Genomic DNA, 22226 nt, shown 5'->3' on the forward strand with positions numbered 1-22226 from the left:
CTCTGAGCATGCTTGTTAGGAAGTAACACTGCTGCCAACTTGTATGTAATCTATACACTACTTATATATACATAGTTTTAACTGTTGCTTTTTTATTTTTATTTTTTATTATTTTTTTGTCATAACCAAATGAATTCTCTCAAACCTACCATGGTATTGATAAGCTAACGTGTTTTTTTCTCCAGTGGTGAAATAAGTCAATATGTGTTTTCAATTTACAATGAAATTGAGTTTTCAAGTGTGAGTTTGTTTGTGTGCGTGTGCGTGCATGTAGAAAGGAAAATCCAAGTCAGCAAAACTCAATCTAAGAGGAAAAAAAAAAATCAAACTAAATAAACTTTAGAAGTTCTGAATTCTCTAAATTAAAAACAATGCTGTGGGCTAGTTTTAATCTGAAATCTGTCTCAAGAGCACAAATTAGCTTAGTGGTTAGTTGTTATTTTGGAGCTCTCATGGAACATATGCAAATATGTGGTCTTTGATCAATCACTTGACAAGTGAATAAGATACACAAGACTAGATGTGACTCAAATATTTCAGTCTGCAAAGCATTAGTGTTACCATTGCTTATGCCATCTTAAAAATGTTTAGGAGTACTTACTGGGAAGTGGATTAGAGGGACTGTCAAAAGCACAGCAAACAGTATGGCTAATTTAACAGTCAGGATGACAGTATCATGTGGCAGGTACTTGTTGTAACTTTGCAGCAATTCAGAGTCCACTTTGTCTGAAAAACAGAAAAATTAATTGTTTTCTTAATCACCTGAGACCTAACAGTGAAATAATTAGCAACGCATATTAAGCTTACATTCAAATTGATCATTTTGCTTGGAACTAATGCAGAGTGGGAGGGGGTGCACAGAAGTATCACTGATATACCAGCTCTAACTGATACATAACCCAGAGAAAACTTAAAAAAAAAATAATAATAATAATGATAATGATAAAACCTTCAAAAGGCAAGACCCTATAAAGCCTCTGCTGAATCCAAAGCCATCTAAGAGAAGATACAAATATGGAGGAGGAAGTATTAAAAAGATATTCCAACCTCATAGATACGTGTTCTGAAACTTTCAATCCACTCACTATTCAGGCAATGTTTAAACTTACCTGAATTTTGCCACATTAGCTAGGCTTAAAATAAAAGACAAGTTTTAGTGGCTTGAAACGATGAGCTAACAACACAGGTAAAGTCTAGAAACCTCCTGAAAACATCTCACACAGAACTAAAGAAAACATACAGATATTGGTATCCACAAGTCTTAAATCTTTTCTATGGGAATATTTTCAACAGATAACAAAAAGCACCATTCACAAATTAAAACGTGGGTTTAGTCAGAGTCTGGACTCCCAGTACTGACACTTGACAAAGGGCCTGAAACTTAAGCAGGGGCTTCATTTCACTAATAAAGAAAATGCAACTTGACTGATTAAGTCTTTACATAACTCTTCCAATCCTAACATGTCAGCAATACTGTAACCTCCGGATTCACTTTTCTAGGCTCCAAATACCTGCACGGAGGCTGCTAGAGTTCAATTTAGAGACTTGTCTCAGTTAGGATCTGGTTTGGTACAGATGCTGTACAAACCTGTTGACAAATACCATTTGCAGAGTAAAAAATCTTCAGTAGTGTGAAAAACAAATTGTATTATTTTTGCTGTCTGCTGTCTTGCCGAGTAAAGAAAAAGGATACATGAAACGAAGCCAAGTATACAGTACTGTAAAACTTGTTCTGTTTGTATGAAACACATAACACCAGATTCTTTTTGTTCAACTAGAAACCAGGAACAAATTCGCTTTGCTAAATTGACTGAAATGCATTTTCCCTTTTTTTTATTTTTCCAGAAACATTAAGTGATCTGTGAGGTAAAATTTCACGATTTGAAAGAAAAGCTGCAATTTAATTTAAAGGAAGAAATGTTCGGGACTATGCTTGGGTGTGTGCTTTTCTTATCCACTGCCTATATATATATATATTGGTGTATTGCTGGATGACATGGAGAAGAATATTTAGCATCAGTTATACTTCTAAAAGGTATTTCTAACAACAACAAAAAAATCTATATTGACACTTGAGACTGATTTTCCTCCACGCCAAATGGAGGCAAAGTGCAAAACAATGACACTTAAAGGCTGGCAATTTGGTTTCCTACAGCACCCAGAGAACAGAGACTGCGCTGGTAACACAACTAACCACACCAAAAGCTTTCGTATCACAGCTCTACTTTCTTCAGAGTGTGAATCTAGTGTGATCTCCATCACGTGCATATTTAGCTTTGCAAAACCCAGTCTACTGTGGAATTACTACGGTATTGTACACCGTGCGTACATCTTCACCACAAGTTACTTTTGTACTACTCAAGGCAGAAGTGGGACAGTGATGAATCAGCACCTGCATCCTTCACCTTTGTCTAAGACATCTGCCCTTTTAACCTGAAAAGCTTCACTACTGCTAAGCTGACAGCAAAAGTCAGAGTCCAGAAAACAGCCTACTCCTTTGACTATGTGTGCTTTTTTGGAGTTCAGAATGGACCACGTTTTCAAAGTCTAGTCAGTGTATGAAGTTTCAAATCCACAGAAAACAATATAAAACTTCTGAGCCACAGAAAGATGAAATATGTCTCATTTCAAAGAGGAAACTTTTTGTTTGTTTGTTTGTTTTCAATTTAAAATAAAATGGTTTGCATTTTCTTGGACTGGTGTTTTAGGAACAGAGAACAGATTCTCTCTATTTAAAGAAGTTAATTGAACAAGACAACCAAAAAGTTAAAAAAGGAGCAGAAGCTTGCAAGGGAAAGAAGTAATATCTTACAAACATTCACTGTTGGTTCTGGTGTTTTAGGCTCTTGAGTCAGTTACTAAAAGAAATCAGGCTTGCAGAACACCAGAAATGTTCACAGTGAAACGGACTAGAAATCTGCAGTCAAAAGGCCTTGCCCCAGAGAAACCATGACAGTGAAGGTGACAGGAATTGGGACTGTTTGTAGGACTCCCTTTTTTTTTTTTTTTTTTTTAATCTTCCTGTGGAGATCTCATCTGACTCTCTAACAGTGAATCTCTCATCCTGAATCTCTCACAGCGGCACTTAAAATTATATTTTCCTACAAATCACATGGAGGCAGTTAATTAAATTAGGAAACAGTAACAGCGGCCTATACGCTATTAGGGGGTTTCAAGACTCCCCATGTAATTTTTCAAAGGATTCTGAGTATCAAGGGAAGATTTTCAGACAGTTAAGGTCAGACATACACTAATACTCAGAAAACAGGTGCAAAATTTCCTAGAAATCTGGAATTGCTAGCTCCTGAAAGCCAACATTCTTGCTGCTTTGTCAAGCACTATCCCAAAGCCATGATCGAGAAATGTAAAACACTCCGAAAAGGAGAGGCAAGTCCTAATCAGAATACCTCAGTGTTATTGTCTTACTGTCCTTATAAGAATTTTTATTCATTCCAATCCAGACAGGCTAGCATGTGACCATCCCATATGAAGGGTGAGTTTTCAGAAGACATCAGAAAAATCCACGTAGATGACTGTGATGCACTTACATGATGTCATTTGTATAATACAACTGCGGAAGACAGATCACTAAGAAGAGGCAACTCAATCTGAAAACGTGTGCTACATTAAGCATAACACACCATAACAAATTTAAAGCAGGATGCTTAGAGATAAATGACATTTCCTAGAAATGGCACCACTGTGACATTATATGACAATAATGAAAACACTCTCAAACTGCTAACCATTCAGAAGATGACAAAACAGCTGCTAGCTCTGTTATATAAGACTGCTAAAATTGCTTTATGAAACAGACACACACCTACTTCTGCCAAGATTCTGATGGACCTTAAAAAGCCACTATGTAGATAAGAGTTTGGAAATCTGAGTATTTGCAAAACATGAGAATAGCAGTCACCTGCGTTTAAACTCAACTAAAAAACTGCTCCCAAAAGTATACAGGGGTCCCACGTAGGGTTATTAAATTGGTACTCAAGTACCTTGTCATGTAAGCTCTATAGCAAATGGAACTGGAAGATATCCATACAATTTAGTAGGGACAGTTTCACTGCCACTTTTCTGCTTGGTAAATAGAAAAGGTATATTTACTTTATCAGGTATTATGTCAACAACATCTCTAAGAAATGTGTGTTTCTTGCTTCAGAACATGTATCAAGCAGATACCACCTCCAGCTCAGGAACCACATGGAACACAATTTATTGAAGATTGGAAGCATGTACTAGGAAGACCAACTCAAATCTTACGCTTTGAATTTTTTTTTAATTCTTCCCTAGCCTTTTTCATTGCCCTCCACTGAAGTCAAGCCACAAAATCAGATGGACCTTTCGTCTGATTCAGCCCTTTTAATTTTCTTATCTTCCTTGCCTATTTTTTCTGGAGTCCTCTGGGTTATCTTCACCTTGTGCATGAAGAAAAGGTATCACAAAGAAGTCGCTTTGTGCAATCCTTTAAAATAAAACTTCCTGTTATTTTAGGAAAGGAACTAAACTTCCAGCAGATTTTGAGTGAAATAGCTAGTGCTAGTTCTGAAAAATTTGTAAAAAGCATAAAACAAAACAAGGAAGCAATACATGCTTTGTAGCCAAGCTGTATCAGACAAGGCAAAAATGACTGCAAAACTACATGTCTCCATGACATCAGGGCTAGCTTACTGAAGGTCACAACCCTTTCAAAAAAGGCAGCAGCCTCAGCGCTACTGAGAGACTACAAAACAAGTGGGGATATCACAGGGTTAACAGGCATGATGAATTTTGCTAGAAGATACAGCCTTAGAAGAGAGGTTTCAAACCTGCTGGACCAGCAGACTCTGCCACCAGATCTCAAAATTTCTCTCACAAACCATGACTTTCACTTACACTCTGAGAAGTCAATGAGACTGTAACACTTTGCAGTATCAGGCATATCCTTAAGTCTTCACAGGACCAAGATTTCTGAGAATTTAAGTGTATCAATGCATAAACAAGCCTGAAGTTCTCCAGACAATGCATGCATCATTTATTATTAGCCTGCATTCTAGAGAATACTTGGAGAACATACTTACCATAAAATGTCAGATACCCAAACAAAGCAGACATAAAGTAAATTAGGAAACTCAGGCCAATTCCTGTGACAGTTACATTCTGCATTCTACTTTTGGATGGACTAAAATGAAAAAAAAAAAGAGAAAAAAAGAAAATGAGTGTTGTTTAATGTGAACCATTGAACACCATGCAATCTACATTATTAAAAAAACATAGCAGCTTGCCTTTCATAAGAAAGCATATTCTTAATTTATGGCCACACTTATTTGCTGAGTCTATGTTCTCAGTAACACTTGTTTTTCTTAAAAGTATTTTTAATCTTGCAATTAAAGTGCACTTTCCATGCAGACAACAAACACTGTCCCTATGTGGTAGGGAATTTAGACATGCCAGAGTGATATATGTGAGTGTATATATATATATACATATAAATTTATTTTGTTTTTTTAAATCAAAGTTTTGATTTATAAAGGATGATAAATATCCGGACACAGGAAGGCAATCTGGGCCAAAATCCACTGAATCTAGTGAAATGCAGTTTCAGTTACAGCAATAAAAACTAACTAGTAAGTACCTTAGCAAATGACCTTTTTTTCTCCAGATGGCCAGGACAATGTACTGACATTGCTGATGGAACCATATTTTCTACTTTTCTCTCCTGTAAGAGAGGAAAAGCCAGTACAGACTAGAGCTGTACACCTCCCAAAAACATGAAGGCTACCGAGTTTGCATTGCTTGACAGCATTGACTTCGGAACATTCAGGATTAATTTAGGGAAAATATTGCAGGAAAGCTACCATAACATATTAATGTTGCCTGTGTTTTCATGTATTACCTCTGGAGCTCACAGTAAATCGGCAAAACGGAGGTATGGCAGAGAAAAGAGAAGGCCATAGTTGGTATTGCATAAGCACTCTAAAATAGAAGAAGAACATATTTTAGATTGTTTGTTATTACAGATGGTTGGAAAATTATCTGAATGAATTCAGAGTTCAGTACAAGCCTTGGAAGACAAAATCTTTCCATATTAATGCTTCAAGATAAATCTTCACAACACAAAATGGTGCCTCTGAATCGTTCCACAGAACTGGACCTTTTCAACTGGTATCTCTTCAAGTGCTGTTCCTAGCTCACTATTTCATGATCAGAAGAGGTCATCAGACAGCATGTCAATCAGCTAACAAGTCAGAGGCTAAGAACTTAAGAGTAGGATTTGCCCCAGAGTCCGTGTATCGACCATGGAATTTTCTAAGAAGTTTTCTAAATTTCAATATTCATAGCTACCTATCAAATTATTTACTCCATTAACCCTGGTTTCACTATTTTCTCATTATTTCATAAAAAATTGGATACAGCACCCAGAAAACATAACGTGCTTTAGCATCCGAAGTTTTAAGATAGTCACATAATTAAAGTTGTAACCACACAATTAGTGGTATGTTATTTCAAAAACTTCTACTAGCAGAGATGAATCATCTCCTATAGCTTACTTTAATTGCCAAGTAGCAATTAAAGTATAAAATAACCTAAACTACAACAAGGCCCATGCTGGTAAAAAAAAAAATATGCCACTTTCAATTGATAAAATTAAAAAGGCAAAATGCAGTATAGGTTCTACAAAGTACAAAAGGCCAGACCAAAAGCTGTAACATCATGGTAGATGCTTCTGGTCAAAACAAAATTTCTTCTTTGATCTACATTTACATTTGTCTGATGTTTGCATTGCCCAAGCTTTCTTTTTTTTTTTTTTTTTTTTTTTTTTTGGGGGGGTGGGGGGGGCAGATTTTGTTCTTTCAGACAAATGCAACCAACTGCAGCCCTCTTGAGTTCCAATACGCTATAGGCCTGTCCCAAACTTATTCTTCTCTTTTCCCCTTCCTCTCCACCCAGCAGAGACCAGAGTGCCAGGGGAGGTTTAGGTTGGATATTATGAAAAATTTCTCCACTGAAAGCATTGTGAATTGTTGGAACAGGCTGCCCAGGCTGAGTCACCAACCCTTGGAGGTATTTAGATGATGTGCAGATGTGGTGCTTAGGGACGTGGTTTAATGGTAGGCTTGGCAGTGCCAGATGAACGGTTGGACTTGATGATCTTAGAGGTATTTTCCAACCTAAATGATTCCATGATCCTATAATACTTCCTCTCCTGCAAGACATAGCAGGTGGTGACACAATTTAAATGCCAGATTAATTAACAAATACCTGAGCTGGCATCCAATGAAATGCACAAGATTGCATTAGGCCTGAAGAATTAGCTTCAGGTAAGCAAAAACTAAGATTAGGTCCAGGCAGTTTCAGTAAACCTGTTCTTCAAGGAACTAAAAGTGTCCATACAGTCAAGCAGCAGTGACTTCCAGCACATTAAGTTGGCTGGATCTGACTGCATCATGAGGCTGACCACCACTGGATCCGTTACACTTAATACTTCAGTCACATTTGCAAAATGTTTTCATTAAATGCTAACTTGGACACCCAGCCTTCATATAAAAAATGAAAGAGAGACTGGATAACACTTGGCAGTAGGTATAGGAAATATTTCAGCAGCCTATAACTAGTTTTACAGAAGTTTAGCTTACCCTGGATAGAGATTAAACCCCAATTCTTTAACACCCTCCCCTTTAGTTAGCTTACTGTTAGTAGAGATTACCTCTTTTGAAAGATGAAAGAGCTTTGCTTTACAATCTGCAGTAGAATTTGAAACCTGTAAGACATACATGCAAAAAACATGACATAATGAAAGAAGGAGCCCAAACCACAGACGTGAAACTTTTTGGTTTCTTGATAGTAAAACTGAGATGGCTAAGAAAAGAAGGAATTTAAATCACAAGTAATTTTGAAAGTGTTAATGTAAAAAAAAGCATTCCAGTTATTAATAAAATTAGAAGAACTTCAGAACAGCATGTACTTTACCTGTAAAGGTTCTATTGCACTCTTCAGAGGTAAAGGACAAGGGATGGACCACTTTTTTATCATAACCTGCAAAACACCACATTCAATGTATGAATGATATCCTAAAAATCAGGCTACATTTAGATATACATAGGGATAATAACGGACAGTTGGTGTACAAAGCGGGCAGCTACACCCACAGTAAATCAAGCAGTTTGACTAGTAGATAGTTGGTCTACAGAAAGGGGGACTCGACAGAAAAGCCTGTCCATGCCATTCCATCCAGCTGCTCACTAAGCACAGCTGGCAGCCTTATGGCTTGCCCGTCTGGAGGTGCTGTACTGAAATGAGCTATGACATTAACAGAAATACAACCAGTGCTCCGCATTCACTCTCTCTGTGCTCCACACTAACTGCCTCCCATACAGAATAGCTGCTGTGTTAGCTATCCCAGGCTCTTTCACTAAGTAGACAAGCCCTTAACAGAGATAGAGCAGAGCCTAGGGCTAATCTTAAAAGGCAGAAACATATGGTTTGGACTAGAAAGCAAAGGAAAAACAATAAATGCAATTATTGTCCCAGAATGTCATTGGGGCTTTAGCTACACCCTGCTGGTTTAGGGACTGCCAAGTAACAGTGCTGAAAATCAAAGGGAAATTAAAGTAAGAAACGTTACCTCTTTTTTCAGGAGGCTAGTTTGAAATGATAGTTATATTGCTCTCGTCACCCTAATTAATTTCCTATTGTAGTTGCTTGGCTTTAGAGGTTATAATTCTTTTGAAGCCTAGAGCAAATAATTAAAAACTTAATTAAAGACTCAGATTCATGAGAAGAACAACATGGAAGACAATGTTTCTTCTGGCTCAAAGAATTAACTTTTTGCTTGCAGCCAAGTGGTGCTTCCCAGAGAGAAAGGATTAGGTGCTCCCTCTTGCCACCAGTGCCAAGAGAAGCATGGGAATGCTACCTTGGGACAAACTGTGGGGCATGGAAATAGCAGGTACACAACATGCCGAGTGTTGTGGCAATAACACACAACTTAAATTGAATAAATGGATTCAAACAAATTGCAACTCAAGATATGGAACTAGGAGGCAGCTTGCACAACAGCACTCTGTAAACTTTGTGAAAAAGGATTAAAAGTGAAAATAGGATTCCTCCAACCACGTCTCTGACACTAAACTGGCAGTGCTTCGTATCAGGTCTGTTCTTCTTCGCTTCCTGACTGGCCTAACTGCCTCCCTCTGTGCCATGTCAACTGCAATGCCACCCAAGGAAAGGTGGAAGAAGGGAGATGACACTGCTGGTACATCAAGAAGCTCAACCAAAGAGTGAGCATGGGAGAGGAAGGAAAGGACCAAACACCAGAACATGACTTGGGCCTTAACACACACCTATGTATGCCTCTGCAACATCTCTTCCTTCCATGCAGTGAGCAGAAATAACGAGCTTGGACACAGATGCAGACTGCTGCACCACAGCCCTGGATGCGCGGCAGTGCTACCTCCCCAGGATGCCTAAGGCTCTTGGCTAGCTGAAGGCATTTATGAGGCTGAGCAAGAAGGCAAAGTAGTTTTTCAAGGAGATCTGTATATTTAAAAGGTACCTATGTAGGGAAAATAAGGGAGAGATTTCAAAGGCTCCAAAGTAAAAGGCTTTGTTTTTAAGTAAAGGGCTTTTAAGTAAAAGGCTTTGTTTTTTTAGCTCTGGCTAAGGCTTGAATAGGCTTCCTAAGCAATGAAAAGCTGCATGGAGCTGAGGGGGGAAATAAGCTGTGCTTGGCAGCGGTGGGCGTGGGTGCAGGGCTTCCAGCAAGCCAACAAGCAACCTTACATATATATATTGCAGAGGTCGGGGGGGACAAGAAAAACCAACCATAAAAGCTGGAGCACATTCCTCTAAAATGAAATGGATACGGATTAAGAAGAAATTGAAATGGAAACAAAAGAAGACAATGCACTAGATGCATTCCAAATCTGTAACTTTATTTGCCTACCTGCTTAATTGTTCAGATCTGTTCAGATTCCTGATTGCAGTATGCTCCTTATTTCTAACAAAGTTGCCAACAGGAAGAGATTGTTAAGCTGGCAGCACAGCTCAGTTATCTGAGCAGGCGTGCAGGCAGCACAGACAATCCTCCTCTGGAACTTCAAGCCTATTCCATATAAACATTGTCTTTTGAGTATAACAAACATTTGGTTTTAACTTAAAAAAAAAAAAAAAAAGAGGGAAAACCTAAAGACAGATTCTAATGGAAATAGGGTATTTTCAACCTACACCAAAACCACTGCTAAAAATAAAGCCAGAGGTCTCAAAATGTTCTAACATTCTCAGGGGGTGCTGCTTTTTGGTATCATATGGAGGGAGAACAGGAACCCCTTTATTTCGAAAGTACTAACAGCATTCAGCAAAGAGAAGCTCTCTGTGTATAACATCATTCATTACATATGGCAGGTTCCCAATCTGCCTCACATTTTGTTCTGGGAACGTAAACAACAGATTTAGAAAAATACCACCAGGAATCATTAACACCTTTGTTGAACAAGCTACCAATAGGGCTGTCTCCATAAAAAAAAAAAATCTGTCTTTACTCTTCACCAATATTCGATGCAGCAAGGGGGAAGGCAATAAAAAAAGTGCAATGCTCACATTTCATTCCTCTTCATTTAGGATTCACATCAGGAAAGTATTCAACAATCAGAAAATAGAGAAAGTGCTCAGGACCTCACAGAATCTGGCTTTCAATTAATAGTTACATACATACGTACTTTTTCTTCCTCATCAGTTCATCTCAGTGTTTTCATTTTTTCTAAGTGAAGACTATAAACAGTATATTAACTTTACAGGAAAAGATGCTGAAGCCCAGAGAGGAGATATGTGACCTGCCGAAGTCCCACAGCAGAGCACAAGAACAGTCTCCAGCCCTTTTATTCAGTGCACTCACCAGACCATAGTGACCAAGACGTGCTGTCTATAGCACCTACCTTTTCTGCATGCTGTATTTAAACTGTGGCTTGCTGGCAAAAAGCTTAACAGATGGTATGCACATGAAAATGCATAGAATTATTGTATATGCAAAATATGATTGTATTACTTCCATATGACTAACACAGCTTTCTTCTGGAATAAATTAAAGCATATCTGCCATACAGAAATTAACATTGTGCAAACTAAAACACCATTTCAACAGCACGTATCACCCACTTCAAAGCAATTAGATACGAAAACTAAACCACAGTTAACTCCTTTGAGTTTCAGTGTCTGAAAAAGTCAGATAAAATACTCTGTGAATAGTATTAGTTTTCTCTAAATATCCATAACAGCTTTTAATTATTTTTTTTTTTTTTACCTCAATTAGATTTTCAGTGGCTCTTTCTTTGTCATTTAACAACAAAGATTAAGCATACAATTTCTACCATTTCATAAGAAATGTGCCCTCCTTCGTTAGAACTCCCTGCATGCTTTTCTGTTACAGGGAATCAAATCTAAACCCTTGCTCGAATCATCGCAGCTTGTCACGTCTGCATGCAAGCCTTGTTTACAGACTTGCTTTCTCTGAGCCCAGAATTACTTTCAAATGCAACCATGCGCTAGAACAGCTTTCTTCAGACATCTGTGCAAATTCACAATGAAATATAGGAATCGGACTTGTTTTAAAACTCTTGCAAATAGCTTTGGCCCAAGACCTATTTCAGCATTACAGTTAGAACTTCGTTGTTGCTGTTGGTAATGGTTTTTTTTTGTTGTTGTGTTTTTTTTTTTTTTTTTTTTTTTTTTTTTAAGATAAAGTTTAGGAAAGAGGTCAAAAGTTAAAGTAATTTATAAATATTACAAATGAATTTCCATTAGCTCTGGAAAGGCCATGGCTGCTCCTCAATGCTAAACTTTGGAAGAATACTTCCCAAGGTCCTACAAACACTGCAGCTCTCCAGGGATACCCTAGGGAGATGTTTTGACAGCTTTTGAAGTTTGGTTTTATCACATGGTTTAGTTCCTAATGGATTGCCTTGGTCTCCTGGATGGCATGTTTGTTCAACTTGCCTTCAACTCTGTTTATCCCTTTGTAAAACAGGTATTAAACGCAAGTCAATGCAAGCCAGAATGACAGGCAAGAGGGGGAACATTTTTCCAGGCTCCCAAAAAAGATTCTTGATTCTATACCTAGATGACAGTGTGAGTTGCATGGTTGTACTACATATTACACGTGTGCATTAACATACTTCTTCGCTGTAAAAACGAGAAAGGGTGCAATATTTTTCCTCTTAGATCTGCCCAGTAAGTCTCACTTCAGATATCTGGAAACATCTACCTCACAGGGGCCTTGAGAGGGTGAACATCAGGGTCAAAAAACCCATATGGCTCAGAGAAAAGAACTTTTCCTTTCAGCAGGGAAGAAGAATAAGGTCATTGACGTATTAATGAATCTTGTAAACTGCCTTAATGAAGTTCTAGTTTTCCTTGCCTTTTTTTGAACTCTGTCACTCCATTGTACATGTAAATTTAATTTATTTGGAGTATATTAAATTTTCTTCTATGCTAGTTGAAGTAAGTAATAGTTAGAAGCTAAGAAAACAGAATTCTATTCCATTACTAGTAGGGAAACAAAAGTATGTGTGCCAGCTCCCTTCACTGCACTGTCAGCAAAACAAAAATATTGTTACATTTACCAGTCCAAAATATAATTATTTTAAATCTTTTCACATGCTTGAAAGTTCATACACATTTCCATGCCTCAGCAAAACAAATGTAATCTGTCCAAGCAGGCACATACTGAACTCAAAACTCTGAATTCTACATAAAATGTAACGGGGGAAGGGAAGACAATTCATTTCAAAACAGACTTACGAAAACATTTAAACAATAAGAAAAAAAAAGATAAGCTGTGCACTGATTTTTAACTTACCACAAGAGCAAAGTACGCCATAAAGAAAAATGATAAACTACTTGTGTAGCCAAGAAAGCCTGTAAAATAACAGTAAAAATAAAAGAGAATTTATAAGGAAAGTGATCCTAATGTACAGCTAAAGCTTTACATTTTAGGCATGTTTTCTATTACAGTGCTTGGTATCTGGGGCTTAGGACTCAGAATAACAACATTCCAACTGCCTGTCACAGATCATTTATGTAGTTTTGTAGGGCAGAATTAGAACTGGCTTACCACTAATGGCATGCTGTAAGTAAATGCAGCTCTTTAATGTTCTGCTGTAAAGATTTTATTTTAGTATTGCAGACAAAATACTACTGCAACCCAAGTAATAGGTTAACTAGGCAGGGCTGGAAGGCAGAACATACTACAACAACTTAAGTAGTCCCCGCCATCACCAGCCCCCTGCCAGTTAAAATAAATAAATAACCCATTAAGGTTTTAAAGTCTTCAATTGTAATTGCTACTAAAGTAGAATAATATTCGCTTCTCTCCTTTAATTACTCACCAATTTTAGGAAGAAGTGCAAGGGGAAAAACAATGCAGACCGAAGTAATGAGAAGCAGCAGTCTCCCATCAAGGTACCAGGACCTGTTGGAAAAGCTACTTAGGACTGATCCAAAGTTCATGAGTCCTAAAAAGCATGTTTACTTTAAAACTGTGAACTTAGACAAAATATTCTCTAGGATAAAAATAAATAATTTCCAGTTTCAGGGTTTTACCCCCGGTGTCTGTACTGTGATATAAAATAGAGCTCCCAGATAGTAAGGAAGCAGAGCACCATCCCATAATGAAGCAGCACGGCAGGCAATGTTCTGTAGGCAAGTGTCTGCATGAAGCAGGGGTCTGATGTGTGCAAAATTATTTCTCAGCAGCACAGTATGCAAATCCCTGCCTTTATTCAAACCAATGATCAGAGTGCCATGAATATTCCATTCTCTATGGATTTCCAATAGAAGTGATTACATAACATGCTACACATATCTCAAGTTGGATTACATCAAGTTGTCTATTTCCACTACTAGAAGAAGTGTCAACTTTAAATCCCACTTACTGAAAAATCTCCTTTCAGTTTATCACTCCTACATGACTTAGTTCCTCAACATTTCCAAGAGGTATGATGCATAAAGCTAACTAACCAAAAGTCAACCCACTGGTTTAAAAATTCCATTACATTTTCTAAACATGGCAACTTTCCCTTCTGCCCAAGTTTCATTATTCCTATCACCCACAGGGTTCAAATAATAGAGGAAAACTACAAGAAAATCAGCTTTCAGGTAATTTGAAATGTTTGCTGTCCAGAGGTAAAATGAGAAAGAGCAGCAATAAAAAAGACTTCCTTATTTTTAATTTTGCACAGTGATCCTTCATTTGTTGCAACAATTGGGGGACAAAAGAGATGGAAATTATTATAATGAAATCTGCTACAATGCTTATACATAAAAACATACATATAGAAAGCACCACAGAGGCATGTGAAGTTTTAATGCAGTAAAAATCTCATCTTCAGACAGAGGAAAGTACAGATGTGTAAGTTGTTAAGAAACAGAAACATCTTGAGGGTGGCTCCCCCAAACTTGGTAACCACCATATCCTGTACTGATAAACATCTTGCACATCAGCCTCCGACTTTACTACCTATAAACACCTTGGCCTTTGACCTTCAAGTTTATTTAGTCCAGGATATGGTTAGCACCTAATAAACAGGCAGCACCTCAAGTTATCATAAGGAAAGCAGTGTAACACCTGTGTTAAGGAAAAATTACCGCATACACGTATGAACGACCGTCATACATGGTGGCCAACCACTTGCGTCACTTGTTTAAAAAAATATAGGTAATGTAAATGAACAGAGGAATTTCAAGGCTGAGGAAATCTTGCCCGTCTCTGAATCAAAGTAACTCTTAAGTGACAATATCTATATTAAAAATAAAATATATCACTCTTCAAAAAATGTATTACTAGCCTACGCATGCTACTGCTACAGTTAAAAAGCAGCTTTGCCAAGATCAACTGTCTGCTGTAGTATTGTTAATATTGTTGAAAGTAATATTGTTGACACTTACGGGTGACGTTTTTAAACTTTTTCTTTCTTTCTAGTATGGTGGATGTTCACACTAGGAGCAACAGAAGAGCAGGCAAATCATAAAGAATGCTGCTTTATGCTTAACGGTAACTAAAATGCCTCAGATATGTACACGTGAGGCTTCTAATTTAAGTCACCCAATTCACGACATGCAGCAGATCCACACTTCCTCACGAGCTCAACAGGCCCAAGGAAAAAAATGATTTGGGTTACTTTATGGTAAATGAAAAAAAAAAAAAAAAACCAACACAAACATTTGTGGTGGAAGGGAAAGAAGAGAGTAAAATTGTAGTGAGGTGATGTGAAGGAGAAAAAAATAATTGTGTTTACTTTTAGAATATCCAATTCTTTTATTTATAAGAGCTCAACCTACTTCCCTGCCCTCTACCCCCAAAAAAAACAATGACAAAAAATCCACCCGGAACAGTGGGCCAGCTATTGGTTATCAAAATGTGTGTCTATTTTCTCCCAAAATACCATTGTAGAAATATATTTATTTTCCAAAGGCAGAATAAATGTGTTTATATTTCCTTTAAAATCAGTTTAATCTGCAGATATAATCCTACATGATAAATGCATTCCAAGTATGAAATTCAGAATATAAATCCTTGCCTCTACTGAAAATACTTTGGCATGCAGATGTTCCTTCTCCCTCCCCCATATTTTAACTAAAAGCAGACATTTATAAATTGCTTTAATTTCATTCCTGAATGCAACAGGACAAGAGATTCATATGTTCTAAATTAGGATCTTACTCTCAGTCCGTATCAATTATATAACACACAAGCAAGACAACTTAATTGCATCAATCATATCCCCCTGACAGGGTCATTAAATGTTAACAGAGGGCTCACAAATTACAACTTTTTAACACAATCCTCATTTGAAACTACGTTCATGTCATCAAAACTATGCGCAATTCTTGTTATGCAGAGAGAGTGAAATATCTCAGCTTCAATTAACAAGTGTTTATATCATATGTTTTTGTTTTTTAATTAAGACATGAAGGTATATTACACACTGGGTCTGATCCTTTCAAACACATGCACACCTGCTTACCTTTAGCTATAAAAGTAATTCAATTTGCAAAACATTCTTTAGGTGACTTTCCTGGAAGTATGCTTCGGGATGGCATATGAGTATGAAACATTTTTCATAGATAGTTTAACTGACACATCTGACAAATTCTAACTACAGTGAAAGACAAATTCTGTACCCAAAGGCATGCCTATCAGATGCCATACTGACTTAAAACCAGAGCAGTTGTGCAACCACATCTGGAAAAAAGCAGGCCAGCTAAAACAGTTTAATCAAAGCAGGCAATACTTATGCCCTTTGCATACATAAGCTGCTGCTTTGGCTTGATAACTGATTACCTATTTGTGTTGGAAAATTTCGCACAATTTAAAAATCTCTGTTAGCAAAAAGCTACTCTAATATCATGAAAATTATATTAGAATTGATATTCCATATAAAGAAAAGCATGGAAACGAAAGATTACGATCCATCATGGCAACTAATATGGCAACATAATATATGAAATATGGATGTGGGCATACATGGACGGTCGGCTATGCCCATACAGCTGGAGTACTGACTGACCACTGCATTTGAATTATTTGCTAAGGCAAAGAACAGAGGAGTCAAATTGTGTCCAAAGAACATCAATCAATGGAAGAACTCCCAGTAACAGATGCAGAGACAGCACAAGACCTTGGCTGAAAATTAACTTACCATTTGAGCTGTGGTTAGTATTCCGATGGACAATTTCAGCTCTTTCTCAATGCAAAATTGAGCTTCATTCCCAAACTGTAATTTCAGCTAAGGAAGAAGTATGGGTAGTGGTAGTGCTGACAGCGCAGCGAGAATTACTGTGGCTCACATCATTTGCAGTAACTGGCTCAGCCACTGCAACCTGTCTGCGTGTTCAACCAGTGCTCTCCTCTCAAAGATCTGCATTAGGACCCTGATAACACCAAAAGCTGATGGGAGCATTATCTAATAGGTAGTTTAATAAAAGAGTCTTTTATACTGCCTTTTTTAGACAGAACAGTATTTTGGCCAATATGTATGCACGTGGGACCTCCAAATTCTACCTGTTAAGAGTGCTCATAAGCTGTTTAAAAGTGTATTTTTGTTAGAAAAAGTCACTTTGCATTAACAGAGCTGACATTAAATTAAAGAAAGAACAGTTAAGTGATGTTTTATGCTAAAAATACGGGAATGGTCAGATGGGAACACACACCCAGCAGATAGAGTAGCAGGCTCAACATCACTCTGTATGAACAGGGGAGTTGAAAGTGCAATTTTGAAGGAGTAGGTGATAAAACCCAAATGAAATGCTGATGACTATCACAGCTGGAAAAGATACATTAACAGACTAAAAATGACATTTACATATGAAACGTAATTGTTTATTAAAGCCCTCTACTAAATATATATTATTGTGAGGGTATAAGGAAGGCAGGAAGATTACCACCACGTAATTTTTCAAGTCATATGTTATAAAATTGAAAAAATATAAATGAAACATATAATTTGAACTAAAGTAACTTTAAAAAACTAATTTCAACTTAAAAAATTCAGCATTCAAGTACAGTACAAGCATCAAACAACCTTTACAGAATTTCACCAAATTTCAATCCAGGGAAAGTTTTGAGTTCAAAACATCTGAAAATAGCAGCTTGGAAAAACTGCAGTAACACAGTGCAAGATACACTGTTATGAATGACAGCAGCACTGGAACAACTTGAACAAGGTATTTCAGTGCTGAAGCTGCAATGTTTGTTTTAGCGCAGGCACAGATTTCTTGCGACAGCTCTAATAGAAATCTGAGGGACGCACTCATTACATACAGCTTTATAGCTCAGTTGCGAAGAATAATTTCTTTACTGAGAGCCAAGTTAAGGAATTATAAACTGAGTCTGGAAACCTGGCATTTTCCCAAGGCAAGTCCAATTACTGGAGCAAGACAACAAAATATTTAAATTTAAATGTCTGCTGGATTTTGTACTGTGGTTTTGAAATATTTTAAGTGATAACATGACAGCAGTTTAAATGTTTCTCCTCCTCTCCCTCCTGTCCCCTCCTGCTTCCCCTTTTAAATTTTTACAGAAGGGAGACTTCTTTAGATGGGAGTTTTGCCACTGACTTTAAGGTCGTCTGATGGGAAATCACTATGAGGAAAGAAATACGCTCTCTGTGTGCGCGCAGCAGAAGGTCTACACATGCCAAATACTTTCTTATTCCAAGAACTCCTGTAAATGACTAATTTTTTTGGCATGTGAGATCAGAGGGAAGTGTCAGTACCCATCTCCTTCAGCAGTCCTGAACCACTTTCTTCTTCAAGGTAAATATGTAAGGTTTGAAGCATTTTTCCTTACCCGCTCTCGTCTCCACTCAAGAAGCCCGCAACAGCACCAGGAAGTTCAGACTTAACAATTAAAAGATAAGATGACATAGCTGCAAACAGAAGCAGAGCAGATTTAGTAGAGGAATACCAGTATCTCTGTTTGTAACAATTAGCATGGCTTAACCAGCATGGTCACGACTGGAACATCTCAGCCACATATTAGACACCATGGCACCAGGGTCAAAATTTATTTTCTCATGCGCTTCCTTTAAAAATAGCTGCAAATCCCTGAGTATTGTACTGGTGATAGCTAATGCCTCCAAAGAGGCTGTTACGATGTGAGCCTTGAAACAAGGAAAATAGAAGACAAGGGACTAACAAAACAACACAGAACACAGGACAGACCTTTTACCTAGGAGTACGGATCTACAAGCCAGAGACAGACTTTAAGGCTGCTGCACTTCTCCTTCTCTACTCTTTATTAGATGTTAACAATGATGAGAGTAAATCCTGAGATTTGCTTATCAATAAAATAGATTTTTCATAAAGACTCGGTTTTTATTATTGTTCAATTGCTGCTGCGTTAAAAAAAATGTATGACAAATATAAACACAAGAATGGGACTTGAAAGGTTCTGCATATACTGCATGCGTAGATTTTCAGGAACTGTGAACATGAAGAGAAATTGTTATCTACTCTTAAGGGAATGATGACTAATTGTTTATATTTCTACTCATAAGAAAGCAATGATGCATATAAATAAATCCAAAAGCTAATTCACAGTATCAATTTTCTCTTTTACTCCATAAAATGATCAAAGGCCTAAATAAGAGTTCTTACACTTTTATTACAACTGATACTAACCTGATACCTTCACATACTGCTCATGTCACTTTTTGCTTTTACATAAACATCAAGCATTTATATGACCCAGAAACCAGCAGAGAAACACTCAAAGCATCAAGTTTTACAAACAGATTCAACACATATCAAAGCCTACTTGAAACTTCCATCAGTCAGAAACAAGTAATTTTAGCAACAGGCCTACAACTGCCTTCAGTTATGTTTAAAGCTTGACAAAAATTAATCTGTTGCACTCAAATTTTACTGTTTTGCATTCAGTAATTCTTTAGCATTTTAGTGTGGCGTATTTACTAACGCATTAAAATAATAACATTTTTTTTTTAAAAGTAAGACAGCAAACTTCCATAAACTAATTTTTGAAGAGTGCATTTAAAAAAAAAAAAAGGAGTATTTTGAACCCTGGAACATATGTGGACTCTGACATGGCTGTACCACAGCAGTTAACGTTAAATCTGAAGAAAGGGACTGCAGTCCCCATAAAGTAAGGGAATTGTATTAATACAGAGTGACATCTACCTACCGCAAGGTTAAATTAAAAACAGTTGGTAGGTCACTAAATAAGGAAATATTCACTGCTTTACAATTAAAAGCTCTGATTTTTCTCTTATTTTAGTATATTCCCCTGTTGACGTGTAGCTGTTGCTTGTTGGTGGTGAGATATTTATCTGCTGTCCTGATTTTACTCTCCTATTTGCATACTGGAGAATGGAAATTCAACCACACAGATCTTTACAGCATGTGCATTTGTACATCACCAGAATTTGTAACAAAATCAGCACACTTTCTCATGCTAAAGACAGAGGCAGATGCATATTTCACCCTAAGCAAAGATGTATTTTCATAATATTGTGTGTGGAAAAGAGAAAAAATCCTCTAAATTTTAATTCAACTTTATTTATCCTTTAACCTTCTTTCTCATATTATACACTGCTTTTACACAAGCAATTCAGAACTTTGATATATTTATGTACTTCAGGAAGATTTTAAAATTAGTTCTTTTGCAGGCTCAGCTGCAGAAAGCTTCAATTTAATTTCCAGATCAGATTTCCTCCTAATATGCAATCTGTCACTCTTCCCTTGCATTCCTATTAGCCTCTGGCTAATCATTTGATCACTTATCCTTTGTTGTGCACTTACTCTTTGTTTTTAAAAGAGGAGTCCTATTTCACTGAATTCCACTCCGAAGTAGGGAACCAATCATGCACTAAGAAACTTGCACATGCTAAACATTTGTATGCATCTTTCTTCCTCTCTCTGTGCATATGGGAAACAATCTCACATAGTAGGATTTTTTTTTTGTCAGTTTATCTTCTCCTGTTTGTTCTATAAGATGAAGACGATAAATAAAAAAGTAATTTACAGCCTGATGCTCAGATAAGACATGAATCTCTTAAATAAACTGGGGCAGGATGCCCTCACTAAATACAGTTGAAAAAGTCAAATCCTTTTTTTTTTTTTATTTACAAATGCAGCTGTACCTCTCATGAGAAACAGATCCTTGAAATTTTGCTCAGCATGAAAGAAGTAAAAGACACTAACCACTGTATGACACTCTATAAACTATGAATAAATAATATATAATAAATTATAATTATAAATTATACATTTCACTACAAAGTGAGTGCAGAACACTGGTTGTTTTTGAAGTTGAAATCAAAACAGAGAAGTAACCTGAAAAAGGACGCAGCAACTGAAATATTATCTCCAGTAGGAATAAAGTGCTTATGGTATGCCAGAGAAAAAAAAATCATTTCTTCCACTGCAAAAAAGAAACTTTACGTAACTTCCCTGATGCCCACCATGACCAAAAGCATGTCAAGTTATATCGTAAAAATTAAATGTCAACTCCCCTTGGCAGTCCTGATGTAAAACGGAAGGAAGAGATTACACAGTCACAAGGCTAAACTGTGGCACAAGTGAACACAACAAAAAACCCATCTTGGGCTTTGATTTATTCCACTTTTGAAATATTGACTTCCTGTCACTTGCAAAATAGTTGTAACATTTTAAAGGCTAACTTTTAAGGCACCTTTTATCATGTAAAAAGAAAAAACAATGTTAGATCTACATTATTCTTTAGAAGTCAAGTGCTCAAAAAAAAAAAAAGCAGATGTCAGGAGTAACATTCCCTTCGGTTTGCTCCCCTTTCTCGTACGTAACGTGAGAGCAGAACTTACTGCTCTTGCATCCCATTTCATCCCCTAAACTCAAAAATAATAGTTTTTCTTCATGCTGCCTTCTCTTTGCAAGATGAGACACCTATCTTTAGCACTGAATGAGACAGGTTTCCTGCAAAATGAAAGGTGTACAGTGATGTAACTTGAGATTTTAGCAACATGCAGATGCAACGAGTACAGACTCCAACTACTTTAGCAACCTTAATGCAGTCGCTTCCTAATTTTTACGTTCTGACTTTGCATATTGCAAGTATACACCAAGAGCTATTTGATGGAAAACTATGCAGGTCTGAACTTCTGCATTCAACAGAAGCCAATATTCAGACACTAAAACATTATTCAGCAGAAATCAAAATGATATTAGTACTTTATTACTAAATAGGTTTACCAGCGTCTTGAAAGCAGTGAGAAATTACGTTCTTAAAACAGTTATCACCTTGCAATATTCCAAAAACATTGTATTGACTCTGATGAAAAAACAACAAAATAAAGGAAGTGAAATATAAAATAGGGCACTCACATTAAACTTTCATTATTATATTATAACTTGTTTTTGCCAACATCATGTCCTTTTTGTACTATAATATTGTTTCACACTAATAATATGGGCCCCCACCAGAGAGAAAAAAAAAAAACAACACCTTTAGCTGCTAGAGAAAAGAGAAGCCAAGGTTGTTTTTAAATTAGTCTCCAAAACACCTCTTATGACACAGCCTCAATTTAAAATCAAACGTGTGATTGGCTTTTTGGTCACCAGAAAAAGAATCGCAACTTTTCCTTACTATCCTACCCCAAAAATGATCAGTTGCTGAAATCCACAGTAATGATACAAGAGAATATATACATGTTTATGCATAAGTTTAATGTAAGTTATTCCTTTCTTAGAAAATG

General features: G+C 36.9%; 1 protein-coding gene across 1 annotated transcript in view; it reads right to left on the reverse strand.

Moving 5' to 3' along the window:
* Positions 1-22226, reverse strand: part of SLC38A6 (solute carrier family 38 member 6) — a 45251-nt gene that overhangs the window by 7496 nt on the left and 15529 nt on the right. Inside the window, exons 6-13 of the mRNA XM_050711139.1 lie at positions 18326-18404; positions 13365-13447; positions 12836-12894; positions 7954-8019; positions 7691-7744; positions 5879-5958; positions 5064-5164; positions 602-726 (exon numbers count right to left, since the gene is read on the reverse strand). Of these exons, the coding sequence (XP_050567096.1) occupies positions 602-726; positions 5064-5164; positions 5879-5958; positions 7691-7744; positions 7954-8019; positions 12836-12894; positions 13365-13447; positions 18326-18404 (647 nt within the window). The remainder of the gene's footprint in view (positions 1-601; positions 727-5063; positions 5165-5878; positions 5959-7690; positions 7745-7953; positions 8020-12835; positions 12895-13364; positions 13448-18325; positions 18405-22226) is intronic.

Source organism: Cygnus atratus, chromosome 5 (assembly GCF_013377495.2).
Source record: "Cygnus atratus isolate AKBS03 ecotype Queensland, Australia chromosome 5, CAtr_DNAZoo_HiC_assembly, whole genome shotgun sequence".
NCBI lineage: Eukaryota > Metazoa > Chordata > Aves > Anseriformes > Anatidae > Cygnus > Cygnus atratus.